Below are 18900 nucleotides of genomic sequence, written 5' to 3'. Positions count from 1 at the left end.
AGACTACGGAACAGTTTTTTTTATATATAGAGATTGAAACAAAGAAGGATGCCAGAGTTTCTATGAAATCCTGGTCCCACTTCCAATAGCTACATAGCTATTACTATGGCGCTAAGTTCCAAATCTTCTACTGATAAAACTACCATGTTTAACAAAGAATAACTCTGAACGGACTAAGATTTGCAACTCGGCGCCATAGTAACTTTTATTCAGCTCAAAATTACCTATCCAATGATGTAACACACATAGCTATTGGAAGGTGGGACCAGGATTTGCATCCTCTTTTAATTGCAATCAACATTGCACCTTTTATATCTTTATCACTACTATCAGCATAGAAACCAAGGCATCTAGATTCGTATTGTACCATATTCCGTTATCAATCGCAGTCACCTTATCATTCTACTTTCCATCATATCGTCGTCTCGCCTCTTTGGGCTGGTCAGTGCACCAAGACCATGTAGAAATTGTTGATTAGTCTTCATTCCTCCGACATCTTTAATTGATTTTGTCTGGACTTTAAAAGAGACTATGACCTCCTGAGTTTGTTTCGGCATTTCTTCTCAGAGTAGTCCGATAGGAAATGCCGGCCTCATCTAGTTATTTAAGAGATTGAGAATTAAGGTACGCGTCCACAGGCCCGCATCGTACGCATCGCACGCAACGGATTTTAGTTTGTCTTGTATAGAAACTCATATCCGCATCATCTCCTCTAATAATATCTTATGATTTATTTCGTTGCGCGATCCAAGACAGTCATTCATGTCCCTGGGACGTTGGACTTCAGTGTTCCGGTGTTTGCATGGTTGTATCTACTGTAGATCCTGGTGCACAGGAGTTGCAGCAATGTGGGTGGTAGTGGCGGACTTGTCCCAAAAAAAAAAATATCCGCATCGTACGTACCGCATCATCAGCAATGCCTACATGCGATGCGTACTGATGACGTCATACGGAATGCGTACGATGCGGGCTTGTGGACGCTTACCTATAATGTCATAGTGGCCAGGAGATTTAAGACGCTCGCTTCTCATGCGTGAGGGTTCGAAACCTACCAACGGCAAAGTACCAATGTGACTTTTTCCGAGTTACATGTACTTTCTAAGATTATTTAGACACACACACACACAACGTCACGCCTTTTATCCCCGAAGAGGTAGGCAGAGGTGTACATTACGGCACGTAATGCCGCTATACAATGTACACCCACTTTTCACCATTTGTGTTATAAGTCCCATGTAATAGGGGGTGAGCCTATTGCCATATCCTGGATACCAATTCCAGACTCCGTGCTACTACCGAGAAATTTTCGAAAATTCGAAAAATACCCAGTAATACTTTACCCGACCCGGGAATCGAACCCGAGACCCCTTGTTCGGCAGTCGCACTTGCGACCACTCGACCAACGAGGCAGTCATTTTTTAGACACCACTGATAAACGGTGAAGGAAAACATCGCGAGGAAACTTGGGCTTATAGCTTCTAAATTATAAGTTTGAAATCGCCAACCCGCATTGAGCAAGCGTGGTGATTAATGCTCAAACCTTCTCCGTGTGAGTTTAGGCCTTTGGTCACCCTAGGGATGTGCCGTAACAAGCGTTCCACCTTGGGGCTCCGGAGCAGGTCTATTAAGAGGACCCGGTGCCCCTTACAGGTGTTGAGGGTGGCCACCGGGGTGGTTTTAGTGAGGTAAAAATCCCACACTCCCTAGTCTTTTATCCCCAAAAAGCTAGGCGCCTTTGGTCAGCAGTGGCCACTTATAGGCTGTTGATGATTTAAATGTCTATCTTGATTATTTACAGAGTAATATGGAGTTTGATCTCTCGAATTGCCTGGATCTGGTGAAGGCGGGCATGGAGTCCATCATTGAAGACCAGGTCACGTCCGTCTTCGAAGCTGAAGAGTTGAGGAGCTGGAATTTGTTAACGAGAACTAATAGGTATGTGGAAATGAGGTATGGGAGTGAATGTTTGCAGGTCGCTTCCAATCTCGCTACTTCCGCTCGGTTTCACCCGCTCTGCTTAGCTACTATTGGTCATAGCGTGATGTTTTATAGCATATAGCCTTCCTCGATAAATGCACTATTCAACACAAAAAGAATTATTTAAATCGGACCAGTAGTTCTGGTGATTAGCGTGTACAGACAAACAAACAAACTCTTCAGCTTTATAATATTAAGTATAGATATCTATGTAGATGATAATGATAGTGTGATATTAGTGTAAGTGTGTGAGAGCCATGCTTCGGCACGAATGGGCCGACTCGACCGGAATGATATCATGGCCTCACAGAAAACCGACGTAAAACAACGCTTGCGTTGTGTGAGGTTACCGGAGGCACAATTACCCCTCTTCCCAATCCCCGATTCCCCAACAACCCTTAAATTCCTTACTCCCCAAAAGGTCGGCAACGCACTTGTAACGCCTCTGGTGTTTCAAGTGTCCATGGTCGGCGGAGATTGCTTACCATCAAGTGATCCGTCTGCTCGTTTACCGACTTATATCATAATAATAAAAAAAGATGATAATTGATAACACTAATCGTATAAGTACATAAGAACGATTATTTAAATAAATAATGTAATGTCAGTGTGAATGCACTTTTTACATTAGCAAAGTTAATCTGTCAAGTAATTTCAATGACGTAGCAATGTCATTTAAAATATATTGACCTTGACTTTTTGGAACGAGCAAATAAAGCAACTAGAGGACTGACCGACAGACAGACGTTATTAATATTATTATATTTGATTTTACATTCAAAAGTGCCTTCCCGGTGTATTTGAAATAAATAACTTTGACTTTGACAATCGCAATCTCAAATCGGCAATCCTTAATCTCCAATCCCCAATCCCAAGTCCCTAAACAGGAACTTACTCTGGACATACTAGGGCATTAATATTGTTAAATTTCGTACCTGAATTGCAACACTAGCGCAATTTTATTCTGATCCGGAGCTGCGGACTACCTAGCAGGTTTACCGGGACTCCGGTTCGACAAACACGAGTAAAAACGGGGCGGTTTTTAGTCAATAAAAACCTGACACTCCCTCTCGCCTCGCCCAAGGCGAAAGAAGTCATTGAATGATCTTCCCTTAAAAAAAAGCGCAATTTTATTGGCTTAACTTTGATTTTGACTTTGAAAGATTGTAATTTCCAGAACAAATACATGATTTATAATCAACAAGATTACAAGATAATTGGATTAATATAAACACAATATTAATAATAATACATAAAGATATCCGTTCCATAGGTGGTTGTGTTTGTTATCGTGCAATCAACCGCGATTGTTTCTAAGTGAAATTGTTTTTAATTTATTTATCAAGGTGAATGTTCGTTTGTTATGCTTTTACTCGTAAACTGCTGTAGTGATTTTGATGGAATGTGCTTGAGACATTGATTTTTTTATGGTGTAAGCCGGTAAATGAGCAGACGGATTACCTGATGGTAAGGGACACCCGAAACACCTTTTGGGGGTTAGGAATTTAAGGGTTGTTGGGAAATCGGGGATTGAGAAGGGGGGTTTAAACGTTGTTTCACGTCGACTTTCTGTGAGGCCGTGGTATCACTCCGGTCGAGCCGGCCAAACAATGCCGAAGCATGGCTCTCCCACACTTATAATTATGTTATGCTTTTACTCATAAACTGCTGTAGTAATTTTGATGGAATGTCCTTGAGATATATTTATTTTTATGGTATAAGCCGGTAAACGAGCAGACGGATCACTTGATGGCCATGGTAAGCAATCGTCAAACAGATAGATTATGGTCTAGAATAAGGCTAGGCATAGGCTACTTCCCGGAGGACACGGTGGAGCATACAGTAGCGGTGTGCCCTGCATGGGCTGAGCACCGCCGTGTCCTTAGGGATGTGATCGGCGACGGTGACCTCTCGCGTCCGGCTTTGGTTCAGGCCATGATGCGGAGCGAGAGGGAATGGGACGCCGTCTCCTCCTTCTGCGAAGCAGTCATGCTAGCTAAGGAGGAGGCGGAGCGCGTGAGGGAACGATCCTCCTCACGCCCCAGCCGCCGCAGAAGACACTCCGGGCGTCGGGGATCGCGTGACGATCTCCGGCCACCGTAAGTGCGGGTCTGCGGACGGCGAGCAAGGGTAGCTCGCCGCCCGACCAGAACCAGACCCGTGCGTACGGCGCGTCGCGTTCCGCGCGCGCCTCAAAGAGCCAGACCACCACAGATGGGGCCCAGTAGGGCTGATGCCTGATCCGGAGCTGCGGACAACGTAAAAGGTTACCGGGGCTCCGGCTCAAAGCAGGAGAAGGAACGGGGTGGTTTTTAGTCAGTAAGAGTCTGACACTCCCTCCCGCCTCACCCAAGGCGGGAGAAGTCATTGGATGATTTTCCCCCCTCAAAAAAAAAAAAAAAAGGCATAGGCTACTTTTTATCCCACGGGAACGCAGGTGAAGCCATTGGCAGAAGTTAGTATTGAAATAAATTCTGACTAGTTTAAATTTACATTATTAGCCGACGAAAAAGGATGATCTCAGTTTGACCTGTGTGTATGTATGTTTGTGCGCAATAATCTCGAGTTTAGCTGAACTGATTTTGTTGCCACTTCTAGTATAGTATTTTTCAAACTTAGAAGGTTCTCATTTTGACCAGTGTGTATGTATGTATGTTTACCCGCTTAAAAAAATGGAAGCTCGCACTTTGTCTTTTGAAGGTGGTTAATTTAATCATGGGAGGCCTTTATCCTGTAGTGGAACGATCATGACTAATCATATAGATGCGGTTTTCAACATTCTATTTTTCAAACGTAGAAAGTTTTATTTTTTTATTTTATTTTTCATTTTGAGGAAGGGCAAACAGTTACATTATAAAATCTTACAACTAATATAACAGTGACTTGTTGTGGTCATAATGTAACCCACAACGCTATCCACAGGTAAACATAAATATTTAGAAATGAGGAATTCTAATCGCTAGGAACATTAATAGCAGTACGTGTAACAAGTAATGAGAGTATTGTTGTGTAAACATGACTATGAGCATAATATATTTATAAAGAAAGAAGTTTTAGGTATATTACCCGACTAAAAAAAAATGGAGGATCGCACTTTAATTTTTGAAGGCCGTTCCCCCTTTTCAAATAGTTTTATTTAACCATGTATTTCTCTCTTTCACAGACAATATGAGTTTTTGACATGGCGTCTCACAATCATATGGGCGATGGGTTTCGTCGTCCGATACATGTTCCTACTGCCACTGAGGATAATGATATTCGTCATTGGGGTGAGTAGAACTATATATTGTCTAAAATTTTCACCATAATAGTTTTCGTGTAGGAGTCTTTTAGACTAAATTAACTAAAAATCACGATTTACTCACTGAGTACCAGTAGACTGCGCAACGTCGCCGCATCTGCGCACGCTACTCATGATAAAGAGTCCCTCTGTGACTCGAAACTCTATGAGTCACGGTTTACTCACTGAGAATAGCTCTACTAGTTTCGAGTCACAGAGGGACTCTTCATTATGAGTAGCGTGCGCAGACGCGGCGACGTCGTGCAGCCCTCTGTGACTCGAAACTAGTAGAGCTTTTCTCCATTAATTTACGTAAGTAAACCGTGAATTTTAGTTAATTTACTGCCGCACTCAGAGACATTTAATGATGACTTAAACTATTCCTTAGTAAAGATTTTGTTCTGAAAACAATTGCTAAAGATTGGGTGAAGACTCTGAGTACGGCAGTTAGAAGCTCCGAAATGTTTAATGACGGGTTCGATTCCCACGAGACAAGCAAAAATATGTCATCAATATATAATAATTATTATAAATATATTTATATGATAATTTATTTCTTATATATTCTTTCTTTCTTCGCTACTTTTATTTAATTTTCCTTATTTCTTACTAATAATAATTATTATTTATTTATTTTCTATCTCTCTTCTTTTTCTTTTTATAATATTATATTAGCCATATAAATCTTTCAGTCATATTTTTATAAGGATCCAAGTACATATGCAGATTTGTTGAGAGGTTATCGAAGACTCTAGTAATACCTGAGCTGCTTCAGAATTGCCAATTGTAGTCAATTAATCAGTAGTTTACAGCTAGATTAATAACTGGTGAAAAGGTGTGTCCACTGTATGCATAAGTATAGTCAGCAAAATTATTTAATATACAGGTAAGAAAAATAAAGATAGATTCAGTACAGAGACAGTAACCATTGGTTGTCTAGCGCCGACTGAGTTACATTTTTTACCGTCTTCGGCGAGGCGAGAGGCAGTGTCAGAGTCTTACTGACTAAAAACCACCCTGTTCCTACTCCTACTCTTCGAGCCTGAGCCCCGGTAAACCCGCTAGGTGGTCCGCAGCTCCGGGCTTACTAAAGAGATGTCTTCGTTACAAAGCGTACAGTTTAGTATAACAATAGCTACTGTCTCTGTACTGAATGTATCTTTGTTTATTTACCCTGTATACTAAATAACTTGGCTGACTGTACTTTATGTCATTGCAATACCTCAAGATGTTTTCACAAGTATAGGATGTAGGTACTCTTGAAACTATTGTACTGTTTCAGACGTCCATGATCTACGGAGCATACTTCCCATCAGTGCAAGAGGGACGGAGCTATACAACCTGCATAGCTTCGTCCCTCTTGCACTGCTCAATGATCGACCATTCTGACACAATTGTAATAGCAGACTAAGGCCCCAGTACTAGCCACTTACAGTATGTTATTGACTAAATTCACTTCTCATCAGGTGCTAGTAATGGTATCCTCAACATGGGTCGTCAGTCTAGTCCCCTTTGTCCGTCTACGCACCAAACTTGGAAAGATCTCGTACAAAACCAGCATCAGGGTGATCATCCGAGGCCTCTCCATCCACGCGAGGTTCCATAATGAGCAGTACCGGCCAAGAGCCAATGGCTTCTGTGTCGCCAACCACACCAGTCCAATAGATGTTGGAGTACTAAGCATCAAAACGTGTTTCTCTTTGGTAGGACGTTTTCTGGAATTTTCTGGGTGATGCAGTTAGTTGGGTAGTACGTTTGTGTCTGTTTTTGGGTGATACGTTTAGGTTATAGTTTCAATAATATGTCTGTCAGTCGATAAAGATAGAATTTTGGCATAAAATCAATACGAAATGTGTCAAAATTTTATTTCTAATAATCAAATCTACAGATAAGGTTATTGAGATTTGACTATAAGACGTCAAATTGGAATCCAGTGTCTATTATTATAATTTTTGGGTGATACGTTTGGGTAAAACGTGTCATTTTATTGTTGTGTCGTTGTAAGTTGGGTTATTAATATCTGTAACCATTTCTGGGTGATACATTGTGTCTGTTTTGGGTAGAAACTTAGTTTGGGTAGAACGTCTGGAATGGAGGACATATTGGGTGATACAGTTGTCGACGTTGCCTGTTTGGAATCAAATGGAAAGTTTGTATTGAATTGGGTAATACGTTAATTGTTGGGTTATACGTTTGGTCTTGTTATGTTTTTGGATAGAATTAATTAATGGAATAATAAATATGGCTGTCTTTATGTTGTCCGTCTTTCTTGCTTTGTGTTGTCCAATTCTTTCTATATATTTACGCTTTTTATATTTTCATATTTTCTTTTATTTATTTAACAATTATATTTATTTATTATTTATGCACATTTATTTCTAGACTAATCTTTCATTTATCAAGACTACCAAGCAAATAAGTTTCGGGTTCGATTCCCGAGTCAAGCAAAGTATTTCATTTGATTTTTTTAAATGCTCAGTTGAGTATAAAATCGTCCTCTATAACATGGGACTCATAATATAGCTGGTGTAAAGTAGGTGTAACATTTTATATGTTACACCTCTGTCCACCCCTCCATGAAATATGTTATTCTAATAATACCATTTGTGTTTGTCCAACAGCATTATTTTATGGGAACATTTTGAGATTGAAAATTTTTCCTATGTATTGAAACAACTTTCTAGTATATTACTCGTATTAGGCCTTCTTTCATCGCCTCTGAAGACCTAGTACGAGTTTCCCTTAGTATGAGTTTGCTTTACGCTCAAATTAATCGAATCGATAGCGCGTTCGGCGCTCTGATTGGCCAGCTCGAATAAAGCAACCAATCAGACCGCCGAACGCGCTTTCGGAAAAGATTTGTTGAGGATAATGACGCTATTAACTTATTGAGATTTTCTTTTTTAAAAGAATCCCCCCCCTTTCATATGGAAGGGGGGGGCTTGCATATGAAAAATGTTCAATCAAAACCCCATCACATGTTATCATCCCGGGTTTCTAGGTTTGGTGGCTTATAGCTTGTACCGCGTGCATCGGGACCTTACCAGATGGAAAGACGAAACAACGAATTAATTACGCAGTATCAGTAATGTGTTTCAACTTCCTATCACGCTGTATATCGGCCGTGATCACCTATCACGATGCTCATTATAAGCCGAAGAATGGTATCTGTGTCGCGAATCACACGAGTCCTATTGACGCGTTGGTGTTAATGTGTGATAATTGTTACTCGTTGGTAAGTCGTTTTTGTATGGTTTTTTTCTATACAATGTTATTGGGGTGGGTCTTCTTACCCGTTATGGCTGAGTACTATGTCTAATTTTATAGACAAACAATAATAATATGGGGGGGGTTGAACCCGGGATATGGAGGCTAAAAATAATGGCTATTTTAATATATATTTTTTTACTTTATGTGATATCAAAGGTTGTATGCGTAGTAGAAATAAAAAAAACGACAAGCTGTTGCTAATAACCTTGGCTAACTAATTCATTACTTTTTTCATATGTTTCATAATGTTTTGGTGATAAAAAAAGTTATTTCTGAATTATTTTTACCGAAACTTTAAATATTTTCAATTGGGGTTCCAACCCTATATTATTATTCATGTCGATAAAATTAGATGTAGTACTCAGCCTTAACGGGTTAGAACTCTCAACCCTATTACATTGTATAGGGGTGACTGGTAATTAGTGAACGATATTTTGATACGTGATTGTACTCATGATTATAAACAACTTTCCTGAAGAAACTTTTTTGTATAGTCGTTAGTTTTACTTTTATCTCAATAACTAAATATCGCGCGTGCGTGCGCTCGCATGATCAGCTGTTAAGGTACACATGCAACGGATTTTAGTTTGTCTTGTATAGAAACTCATACAATTGCGTCCACTGATCCGCATCGTACGGACCGCTTCATCGGCAATGCCTATATGCGATGCGTATTGATGACGTCTTACGGAATGCGTACGATACGGGTCTGTGGACGCTTACCTTTAGCAGCTTAAGTTCCAAAATTCGGCCGCCTCGCTGCTAACAGCTGATCATGCGAAAGCACGCGCGCGCGATATTTTGTTATTTTGTTATTGTGATAAAAATAAAACTAATGAGTATACAAAAAAAGTTTCTTCGGGAAAGTTGTTTGTAATCATGAGTACAATCACGTGTTTAAATATCGTTCACTAATTACTAATCACCCTATATTAGAATTATTAAAATATGTTTAATATATTTTTTTGGGTAAAAACATCTTGGTTATATATATTTGTGATTGTCCTGGGGTTGCCATGTAAATGTAAATGGTTAAGTGTTGCATGTTATTGGTTCTTTTTTATTATTTAAGTATTGGGTTCGAGTCCCAGGTTTGTATTTAATTTTTATATTATGTTTATGCCTAAGTGTATATAAGTGTTGACTAGCTGCCCTGGAACTTTGGTGTCTCGGGTTCGAGTCCTGTGTTGTTTAGTTTTATTACAGTGTAATAATTGATTACACTGTAATAAAACTAAAACCAGATTTTACGCTATAATTGATTACTAATCAATTGGCTAGCGTAAAATCTGGTTTAATATGACAATAGAATATTATATGATTGCCTCGTTGGTCGAGTGGTCGTAATTGAGACTGCCGGACAAGGGTTCTCGGGTTCGATTCCCAGGTCGGGGAAAACACTATTGAGTTTTTTCTTATTTCGAATATTTCTCAGTAGTAGCACTGTCTGGAATTGTATTGTGAACTTGTATGTTTGTAAACGCACCCACGACACAGGATAAAACCCTAGTTGTGGGACAACGTTGAAAAAAATTCGTTGAGATATTTTATTTAATGTAAATCGATATGTTTTCAGATCGGTCAAAGACACAACGGTTTCCTAGGTATCCTTCAGAGGGCGCTCGCGAGGGCGTCTCCTCACATCTGGTTTGAGAGGTCTGAGGTCAAAGACAGGCATGCTGTTGCTAAGAGGTGAGAAATTGTATATTTGTGTATTAAATTGAAAGCAAATCAGTTTTTTACTGTATAAGAGGGCAGAGGCCCTATTCAGTTATTTTATGGTATAGGAGGTCTAATTACTACTCTTTCCAATCTTCCCAATCCCCGATACCCCAACAACCCTTAAATTCCTAACCCCAAAAAGCCGGCAACGCACTTGTAACGCCTCTGATGTTTCAAGTGTCCATGGTTACTTACTTACGTCCGGTAATTGAACCTCCGGCCTCCTAAACCGGAATATACCACACTGCAAAACTGTGGAATGAGGTATGCGGTATTTCCAAAATTAAATACAATCTTCAAACATTCAAGAAAAGACCATACTCCTTTTTAAAAGGCCGGCAACGCACCTGTGACTCCTCTGGTGTTGCGGATGTTCATGGGTGGCGCTGATCGCTTACCATCAGGTGACTCGTCTGCTCGTTTGAAACGTCTTGACACTTGAAACAGCGTTGCCGGCATTAGGAATTTAAGGGTTGTTGGGGAATCGGGGATTGGGAAGATTAGGAAGGGGAGAATTGGGCCTCCGGTAACCTCACTCACACAACGCAAGCGTTGTTTCACGTCGGTTTTCTGCTCGGCCGTGGTATCACTCCGGTTGAGCCGGCCCATTCGTGCCGAAGCATGGCTCTCCCACACTTAAAAGCATCTATTAATTAATTTATCTATTTATTTTCTGTGGCGACTGCACGGTTGGTGCGGTGGCTGGGCAACTGGCTGCCGCGCAACGGGTAGCGGGTTCGATTCCCGCACGGAGCAACTCTTGTGTGTCCTAAAAGATAATCTTATAGTTAACTAAAAGACTGAGTTATAAAGGCTATTACTCTTGAGTCTGTGTGTCATGTGTATGTAAACTTGTATGTTTGTAAACGCACCCACGACACAGGAGAAAATCCTAGTGTGGGGCAACGTTTTTTAACACATTGAACGCCGTGGTGGTCACCGGTGACCGACGTTAGCGGAGGATTTGCCTTCAACAGTTTTCTATTGGCAGTCAAAGACTTAAAAGAAGAAAGAAAGAAAAAAAATGGCAGAAGCTTTTAAAGTATATTTAATCTCTATATATAAAAATCAATAACTGTTCGTTAGTCTCGCTAAAACTCGAGAACGACTGGACCGATTTGGCTAATTTAGGTCTTGAATTATTTGTGGAAGTCCAGGGAAGGTTTAAAAGATGATAAAACAATGTTTGAGGCAGTACGAAGTTCGCCGACTCAGCTAGTTAATAAAATAAAGAAAGAAAGAAGAAGAAAAATGGCAGAAGCTTATAAAGTATACTTCTATAAATTTCCAGATTAAAAGAACACATATCAGTGCCGGACAACCCTCCCATCCTGATCTTCCCTGAGGGCACGTGCATCAACAACACGTCCGTGATGCAGTTCAAGAAGGGCAGCTTCGAGGTCGGCGGCACCATATACCCGGTCGCCATCAAGTAAGTACAGTTATGTTGATGCACATGTGACACTAGACAGAGTACATTATTCACCACGTGCATCAACAACACGTCGGTGATGCAGTTCAAGAAGGGCAGCTTCGAGGTCGGCGGCACCATATACCCGGTCGCCATCAAGTAAGTATAGTTATGTTGCTGTATATACGATGCTAGACAGAGTACATTATTCACCACGTGCATCAACAACACGTCCGTGATGCAGTTCAAGAAGGGCAGCTTCGAGGTCGGCGGCACCATATACCCGGTCGCCATCAAGTAAGTACAGTTATGTTGATGCACATGTGACACTAGACAGAGTACATTATTCACCACGTGCATCAACAACACGTCCGTGATGCAGTTCAAGAAGGGCAGCTTCGAGGTCGGCGGCACCATATACCCGGTCGCCATCAAGTAAGTATAGTTATGTTGCTGTATATGTGACGCTAGACAGAGTACATTATTCACCACGTGCATCAACAACACGTCCGTGATGCAGTTCAAGAAGGGCAGCTTCGAGGTCGGCGGCACCATATACCCGGTCGCCATCAAGTAAGTATAGTTATGTTGATGTATATTTGATGCTAGACAGAGTACATTATTCACCACGTGCATCAACAACACGTCCGTGATGCAGTTCAAGAAGGGAAGCTTCGAGGTCGGCGGCACCATATACCCGGTCGCCATCAAGTAAGTATAGTTATGTTGCTGTATATACGATGCTAGACAGAGTACATTATTCACCACGTGCATCAACAACACGTCCGTGATGCAGTTCAAGAAGGGAAGCTTCGAGGTCGGCGGCACCATATACCCGGTCGCCATCAAGTAAGTACAATTATGTTGATGCACATGTGATGCTAGACAGAGTACATTTTCCGTGAGCGTGACGCTCTTAGTAAGTGCAACGTCACGCCTTTTATCCCCAAAGGGGTAGGCAGAGGTGCACATTACGGCACTTAATGCCGCTATACAATTTACACCGACTTTTCACCATTTGTGTTATAAGTCCCATGTAATAGGTGGTGAGCCTATTGCCTTATACTGGACACATTTCCAGACTCCGTGCTACTACTGAGATATTTTCGAAAAGCCTAAAAAAGCTCATTAATACTTTGAAGAAGCCCAGTAATACTTTGAGTTCAAGTTCCAAAAATACTTTGAGAGCTCTTTTTGAGTGGCGAAAGTAATACCGGGTTTCCCTGAAGTCGACGTCCAAATGGCACCAGATCGGCAAGGTTCCAACTGTTATCCGAAAAATATCGAATACCTATAGTTTTTAAAATTACAGCGACTTATGTGTTATCCACGAAAAAGTACACCCTGTGCCAGTCTTTTGACTCTTGTTGCTACAAATATTTATTTTTTCGTCTGTATTTTTAATTAAGTTATCCCGAATACTGTTTCTTACTTATAATATTATAAAGCTGAAGAGTTTGTTTGTTTGTTTGAACGCGCTAATCTCCAGAACTACTGGTCCGATTTGAATAATTCTTTTTGTGTTGAATAATGCATTTATCGAGGAAAGCTATATAAAACATCACGCTATGACCAACAGGAGCCAAGCAGAGCGGGTGAAACCGCGCGGAAGTAGCTAGTTAAAAATAAAACGTTATTTTAAGTAATTTCATTAGTAAATCAATAAAACGAAGATTAAACGAAACTTCGGATTCGAGAACCGGAGTAGGTCCCCTGTATACCTACTTAATTTTGTCGTACAATCAAAACTGACCAAATTATATGCATCTAAAGTTTTGATGACTTGAATTTCTCACACAAAATTAACGTTGTACTGTGACGTCATAGTACAACGTCTCATATATTTTATATTTCAATACTTATAACCAAGTAGTAGGCTATCACTTAATAATATTTTAAAGCTATTTAAATTTAAGAATGTGTAGGTATTTTTTTTAATTTACGTAATACTAGCGACCCGCCCCAGCTTCGCATGGGTGCAATGGTGATATATTATACCTATATTATACATAAAAACCTTCCTCATGAGTTACTCTATCTATTAAAAAAAACCGCATCAAAATCCGTTGCGTAGTTTTAAAGATTTATGCGTTCATAGGGACATACAACATGACAGAAAAAGCGACTTTGTTTTATACTATGTAGTGATTGACATTCTCCATTGACCCAATTTATCTCCGTCCCCACAGATACGACCCCCGTTTCGGCGACGCTTTCTGGAACAGCTCCCGCTACGGCATGCTGCACTATCTTCTGAACATGATGACGTCATGGGCGATCGTCTGCGACGTCTGGTACCTGCCCGCCATGACGCGGGCCGCCGACGAGTCCGCCGTCGACTTCGCTAATAGAGTCAAGGCGGTTATCGCGAGGCGGGGCGGCCTGGTCGATCTTATGTGGTGAGTTTATTATCATCTACTTTTTGGGGGTCAAAATGGGGTCTATAGTGGCTTTTTGGAGTTCAAAATGGGGTTTATAGTGACTTTTGGAGGTCAAAATGGGGTTTATAGTGGCTTTTTGGGGGTCAAAATGGGGCTTATAGTGGCTTTTGGAGGTCAAAATGGGGTTTATAGTGGCTTTTTGGAAGTCAAAATGGGGTTTATAGTGGCTTTTAGGGGGTCGAATTAGTTGATAGATCGCCTGATGCTAAGTAATTATTAGCCAAGGCTGTCATCGCGAGACGAGAAGGCCTGGTCGATCTTATGTGGTGAGTACATCGTGATTCTATAGTGGCTTTTTTTTTCTAATCCGGAGCTGCGGACTACCTAGCGGGTTCACCGGGGCTCTGGTTCGAAAAGCAGGAGTAGGAACGGGGTGGTTTTTAGTCAGTAAGAGTTCGACACTCCCTCTCGCCTCGCCCAGGGCGAGAGAAATCATTGGATGATTTTCCCACCTCAAAAATAAATGGTGGCTTTTTGGGGGTTAAAACGGGGTTTGCGGGGTCGAATTAGCTGATAGATCGCCTGATGCTAAGTAATGATTGGCCGACGTCTGGTACCTGCCCGCCATGACGCGGGCCGCCGACGAGTCCGCCGTCGACTTCGCCAATAGAGTCAAGGCGGTTATCGCGAGGCGGGGAGGCCTGGTCGATCTTATGTGGTGAGTTTATTATGATTTGTGGGGTGTATTTGGCGTTTTGGAGGTCAAAATGGGGTTTATAGTGGCTTTTTGGAGGTCAAAATGGGGTTTATAGTGGCTTTTTGTAGGGCAAAATGGGGTTTATAATGGCTTTTTGGAGGTCAACATGGGGTTTATAGTGGCTTTTAGGGGGTCAAATTTGTTGATAGATCGCCTGATGCTCAGTAATTATTGGCCAAGGCTGTGATCGCGAGACGAGGAGGCCTGGTCGACCTTATGTGGTGAGTACATCGTGATTTAGGGGGTCTATAGTGGCTTTTTGGGGGTCAAAACGGGGTTTACGAGGTCGAATTAGCTGTTAGCATCAATTGATACTTAAAAGTTATTGCCAAAAGCAGTGTGTATCTTATGGTCACGCCTTTTATCCCCGAAGCGGTTGGCAGAGGTGCACATTACGGCACGTAATGCCGCTAATTTTTTTTTTTTTTTGGATAAACCGAAAAAGCCCATTAATACTTTGCCCGACCCGGGAATCGAACCCTAGACCCCCTGTCCCGCAGTCGAGGTCAAAACAAGACGAGTCAACACTAGAGGAGTTATAATAGTGTTGTATATTTTTTTTGTTGATCACCTGATGGTAAGCAATCGCTGCCGCCCATGGACACCCGAAACACCAGAGGCGTTACAATTGCGTTGCCGGCGTTTTGGAAATTTAAGTGTTGCTGGGAATTGGGACCTACACTATGAAACACAACGCAAGCGTTGTTTCACGTCGGTGTACTGCTCGGCCGTGGTATCACTCCGGTCGAGCCAGCCCAGCAGTGCCGAAGCATGGCTCTCCCACACTTATAATAATTATGTATCTAAAATTTAATGTCTTTTGTTACAGGGACGGCCAGCTAAAACGCATGAAACCCAAAAAGGAATGGAGGGAGTTACAACAGGAGGAAATTAGTAAAAGATTAAAGGGGGAGTAAATAGTGATATATGTAATGTAGTTTATTATATTGGACTGATCAGCGCTGGTTACTCAGCCACACGTGGTTCCAACCACTTCCTTACTGAGTTTGATATCGTCTTGGTAATCTATACTAATATTATAAAGCTGAAGAGTTTGTTTGTTTGTCTGTACGCGCTAATCACCAGAACTACTGGTCCGATTTGAATAATTCTTTTTGTGTTGAATAGTGCATTTATCGAGGAACGCTATAGGCTATAAAACATCACGCTATGACCAACAGGAGCCAAGCAGAGCGGGTGAAACCGCGCGGAAGTAGCTAGTACAGAATACGGTAGATGACTTATTTCTTATTGTAATGTCCGTCTTGTAGATTGTTTTAAAATATTAGACACGTATTTTTTATGATTTTATTGTAACTTCAAAACTTTACGTGAGTAAGCTGATAACATAATAATTAATTTACGTATTTTTAATATTACACGACACGGAAGTGTGTCGCGGAATGCTGCTCATGAATATGACCCTCTAGCATGGCTTGAAACTAGTCGAGTTCCTCGTCAAACAGTTACGTGGGTAAGCCGATAACATAATAATTAATTTAGTATGTCTCACGAAAGTTACGTATTTTTTTGGTTTTTCGTTATGATCACATCATCAGCCTATATAGCTTTTGGTGCTGCGGACTACCTAACGGGTTTACCGGGGCCCCGGCTTGAAAAGCAGGAGTAGGAACGGGGTGGTTTTTAGTCAGTCATTAGATGATTCCTATATAAAAAAATACGTGTCATATATTTTTTTATTACATTACCTAACTGACGGACTGAATAGATTTTTAATTTTCATACCCCGTCATCATCCCTATTGTATCATTTTGTTAGTCGAAGATAAACGAAAATCAATATGGTACTTTTTCTAAGCTTTTATTTTACTCGCAATGTATGTGTAATAGGGGTGAGACTTCTAACCCGTTAAGGCTGAGTCGGGGGTCGAAGGGGTCGAATCCCCTCTCCTAAAAATTATGGCTATTTTAATATTTTTTTTATTTTATTTTTTGATATCAAAGGTTGTATGCGTCGTAGAAACAAAAAAAAACGACAAACGGTAGCTAATAACCTTGGCTAACTAATTCATTACTTTTTTCATATGTTTAATAATGTTTTGGTGAGAAAAAAACCGAACCGAAAAAATCACTATTTTTCAATATTTTCAATTAGGGCTTCAACCCCCATATTATTTTTTTTGTCGATAAAATTAGATGTAGTACTCAGCCTTAACGGGTTAGAAGTCCCATTTATAACGTGAAATTTTGTAACAAAATTTCGAAGCAGATTTTTGAGGAAACTTGGACTAGTTTCAACTCACAACGGGACTCTTAGGGTGCTTTTCCATTGTGCTATGTAGCTATGCTACGAAGATGTAATAGCTAAACTGTGCAACTATGTGAGCGTTTCCAGTGATACTAAGCTATGTAGTTGTGCGTGGAAGATACACAGCTCGAGTATGCGATGTATCGATAGTAGGGAAGCCATCCACAGCACGTATCTTTCTATAAAAAAAACATAGCTTAACTGAGTCCGTTTCCACCAGTGCTAAGCTATGTGTACCAATGAATATGATTGGTGGAAGTCAAACGCATCCGCAGCAACGTAGCATAGCACCCGTATACCCGTTTTCACCTACCACCCCTAAAGGATATCTTAACTAAAAGTTACTTAGAATCTTAGCCGGGTATACAGTACCCACGACGAGAGTAGGGGTGGTTTATTATAGTATGACGTGAGTACAAGACTTGGAATGTTTAACTGAATGTAGTTGTGTTTGCTCTTACTTTTAAAATTAGTTAATTTATTTAAATCATATCTGTTTTCATGAATGTAAATATTATTATATAATGTGTTCTAAAAGTATCTGCCACGGCTTTAATGGGAGGTAGTGTTGTTAGAAGATTACAATAGTGAAGAAATTTCGTACCCCGGACCAGTTAATTCGATTTGAGAACTGCATAAAGTGGTTCACAAATACGCACGATGCGACAGAGACAGTGAAAGAGATAGCTCTTTCATAACAAACTCATACATAGACTTTTTTGTATAAAAAGAAAATTACTAATAATCAATAATTTATATTCACTATTGTAATCTTCAAACACAACTCTACCTCCCATTAAAGCCGTGGCAGATACTTTTAGAACACCTTATGTATAATACAAAATTAATTATTATGTTACCGGCTTACTCACGTAACTGTTTGACGAGGAACTCGACTAGTTTCAGTAGCAGCGCGACAATCGCCGCGTCGTATCGCGGAATGCTGCTCATGAATATGAGCCTCTAGCATGGCTTGAAACTAATCGAGTTCCTCGTCAAACAGTTACGTGAGTAAGCCGATAACATAATAATTAATTTAGTATGTCTCACGAATGTTATAATAAAATTATACATACGGTCTAAAAATCGCATCAAAATGCCTAATATATTTTGTCTACTATTAGAACTTGAGACGGGATATTTACCATGTTTATTTATGTCTATGAGTTTCCGATATTTCGGCACTGTTGCAAGCGCCATGATCACGGATGAACATGAATAAACATGGTAAATATCCCGTTTCAAGTTCTAATACTAGTGTTAGTGACCATGTCAGTTTAAAAACTTATATTTTGTCTACATTATAATGTAAAGGCATTTTGTCTGTCTAGATATTTTGTTTCGATAATTTTACAATAGGTATTTTAAACTTAATTTATTAGACTTTTGAAAAATGTTTACCAATTTTAGTACCGAAATTATTTGTAGTACAACGTCATCTATCAGTGGACATGTGAACTAAATCAAATGAATGATCATTTTCAACTCTAAAATCAAGCATTTATACAAATATAGTGCATTTTTTTAATTATTTTTAATGGACTATTCACGTAACTGTTTGACGAGGCAAACTGGATTTATTTCCACTGTCAATCAGTTGGTCATGATTATGAGCCCTGGTTTGGGTCGAAAGTAATCGGGTTACCTCCTCGAGCAGTTTCGGGAATAAACTTATTTTTTGTTAGATTAGATACAGTGTAGAGATGTCCAGTCAACTGATGGTAGCGAGGTTCACTGTCCAGTGACACACGTACGCTGGTATCGTCATGAGCTAATGTCGACATGTAAACAGTGACTCGTGTAGTGTAGAGATTGTCCAGTCAACTGATGGTAG

General features: G+C 40.4%; 2 protein-coding genes and 1 pseudogene across 5 annotated transcripts in view; 2 read left to right on the top strand and 1 right to left on the bottom strand.

The window, feature by feature from the left end:
* The window catches only part of LOC118278786 (glycerol-3-phosphate acyltransferase 4), a 115118-nt gene extending 98531 nt beyond the window's left edge, over positions 1–16587 (top strand). Inside the window, exon 11 of one of the 2 annotated variants that reach the window (XM_050703633.1) lies at positions 15628–16587. In XM_050703633.1, coding sequence (XP_050559590.1) covers positions 15628–15715 — 88 coding nt within the window. In that variant the 3' untranslated portion in view covers positions 15716–16587. The remainder of the gene's footprint in view (positions 1–15627) is intronic. The other variant, XM_050703635.1, reaches the window with a different exon arrangement.
* The window catches only part of LOC118278720 (alpha-centractin), an 800945-nt gene that overhangs the window by 745959 nt on the left and 36086 nt on the right, over positions 1–18900 (bottom strand). The gene's annotated exons all lie outside the window — the stretch shown is intronic.
* Positions 1–18900, top strand: part of LOC126912249 (aldo-keto reductase family 1 member B1-like) — an 84624-nt pseudogene that overhangs the window by 43861 nt on the left and 21863 nt on the right.

Source organism: Spodoptera frugiperda, chromosome 24, assembly GCF_023101765.2.
Source record: "Spodoptera frugiperda isolate SF20-4 chromosome 24, AGI-APGP_CSIRO_Sfru_2.0, whole genome shotgun sequence".
NCBI lineage: Eukaryota > Metazoa > Arthropoda > Insecta > Lepidoptera > Noctuidae > Spodoptera > Spodoptera frugiperda.
Note: the sequence above shows the minus strand (reverse complement) of the source record. Positions and strands in the feature narration are given on the sequence as shown.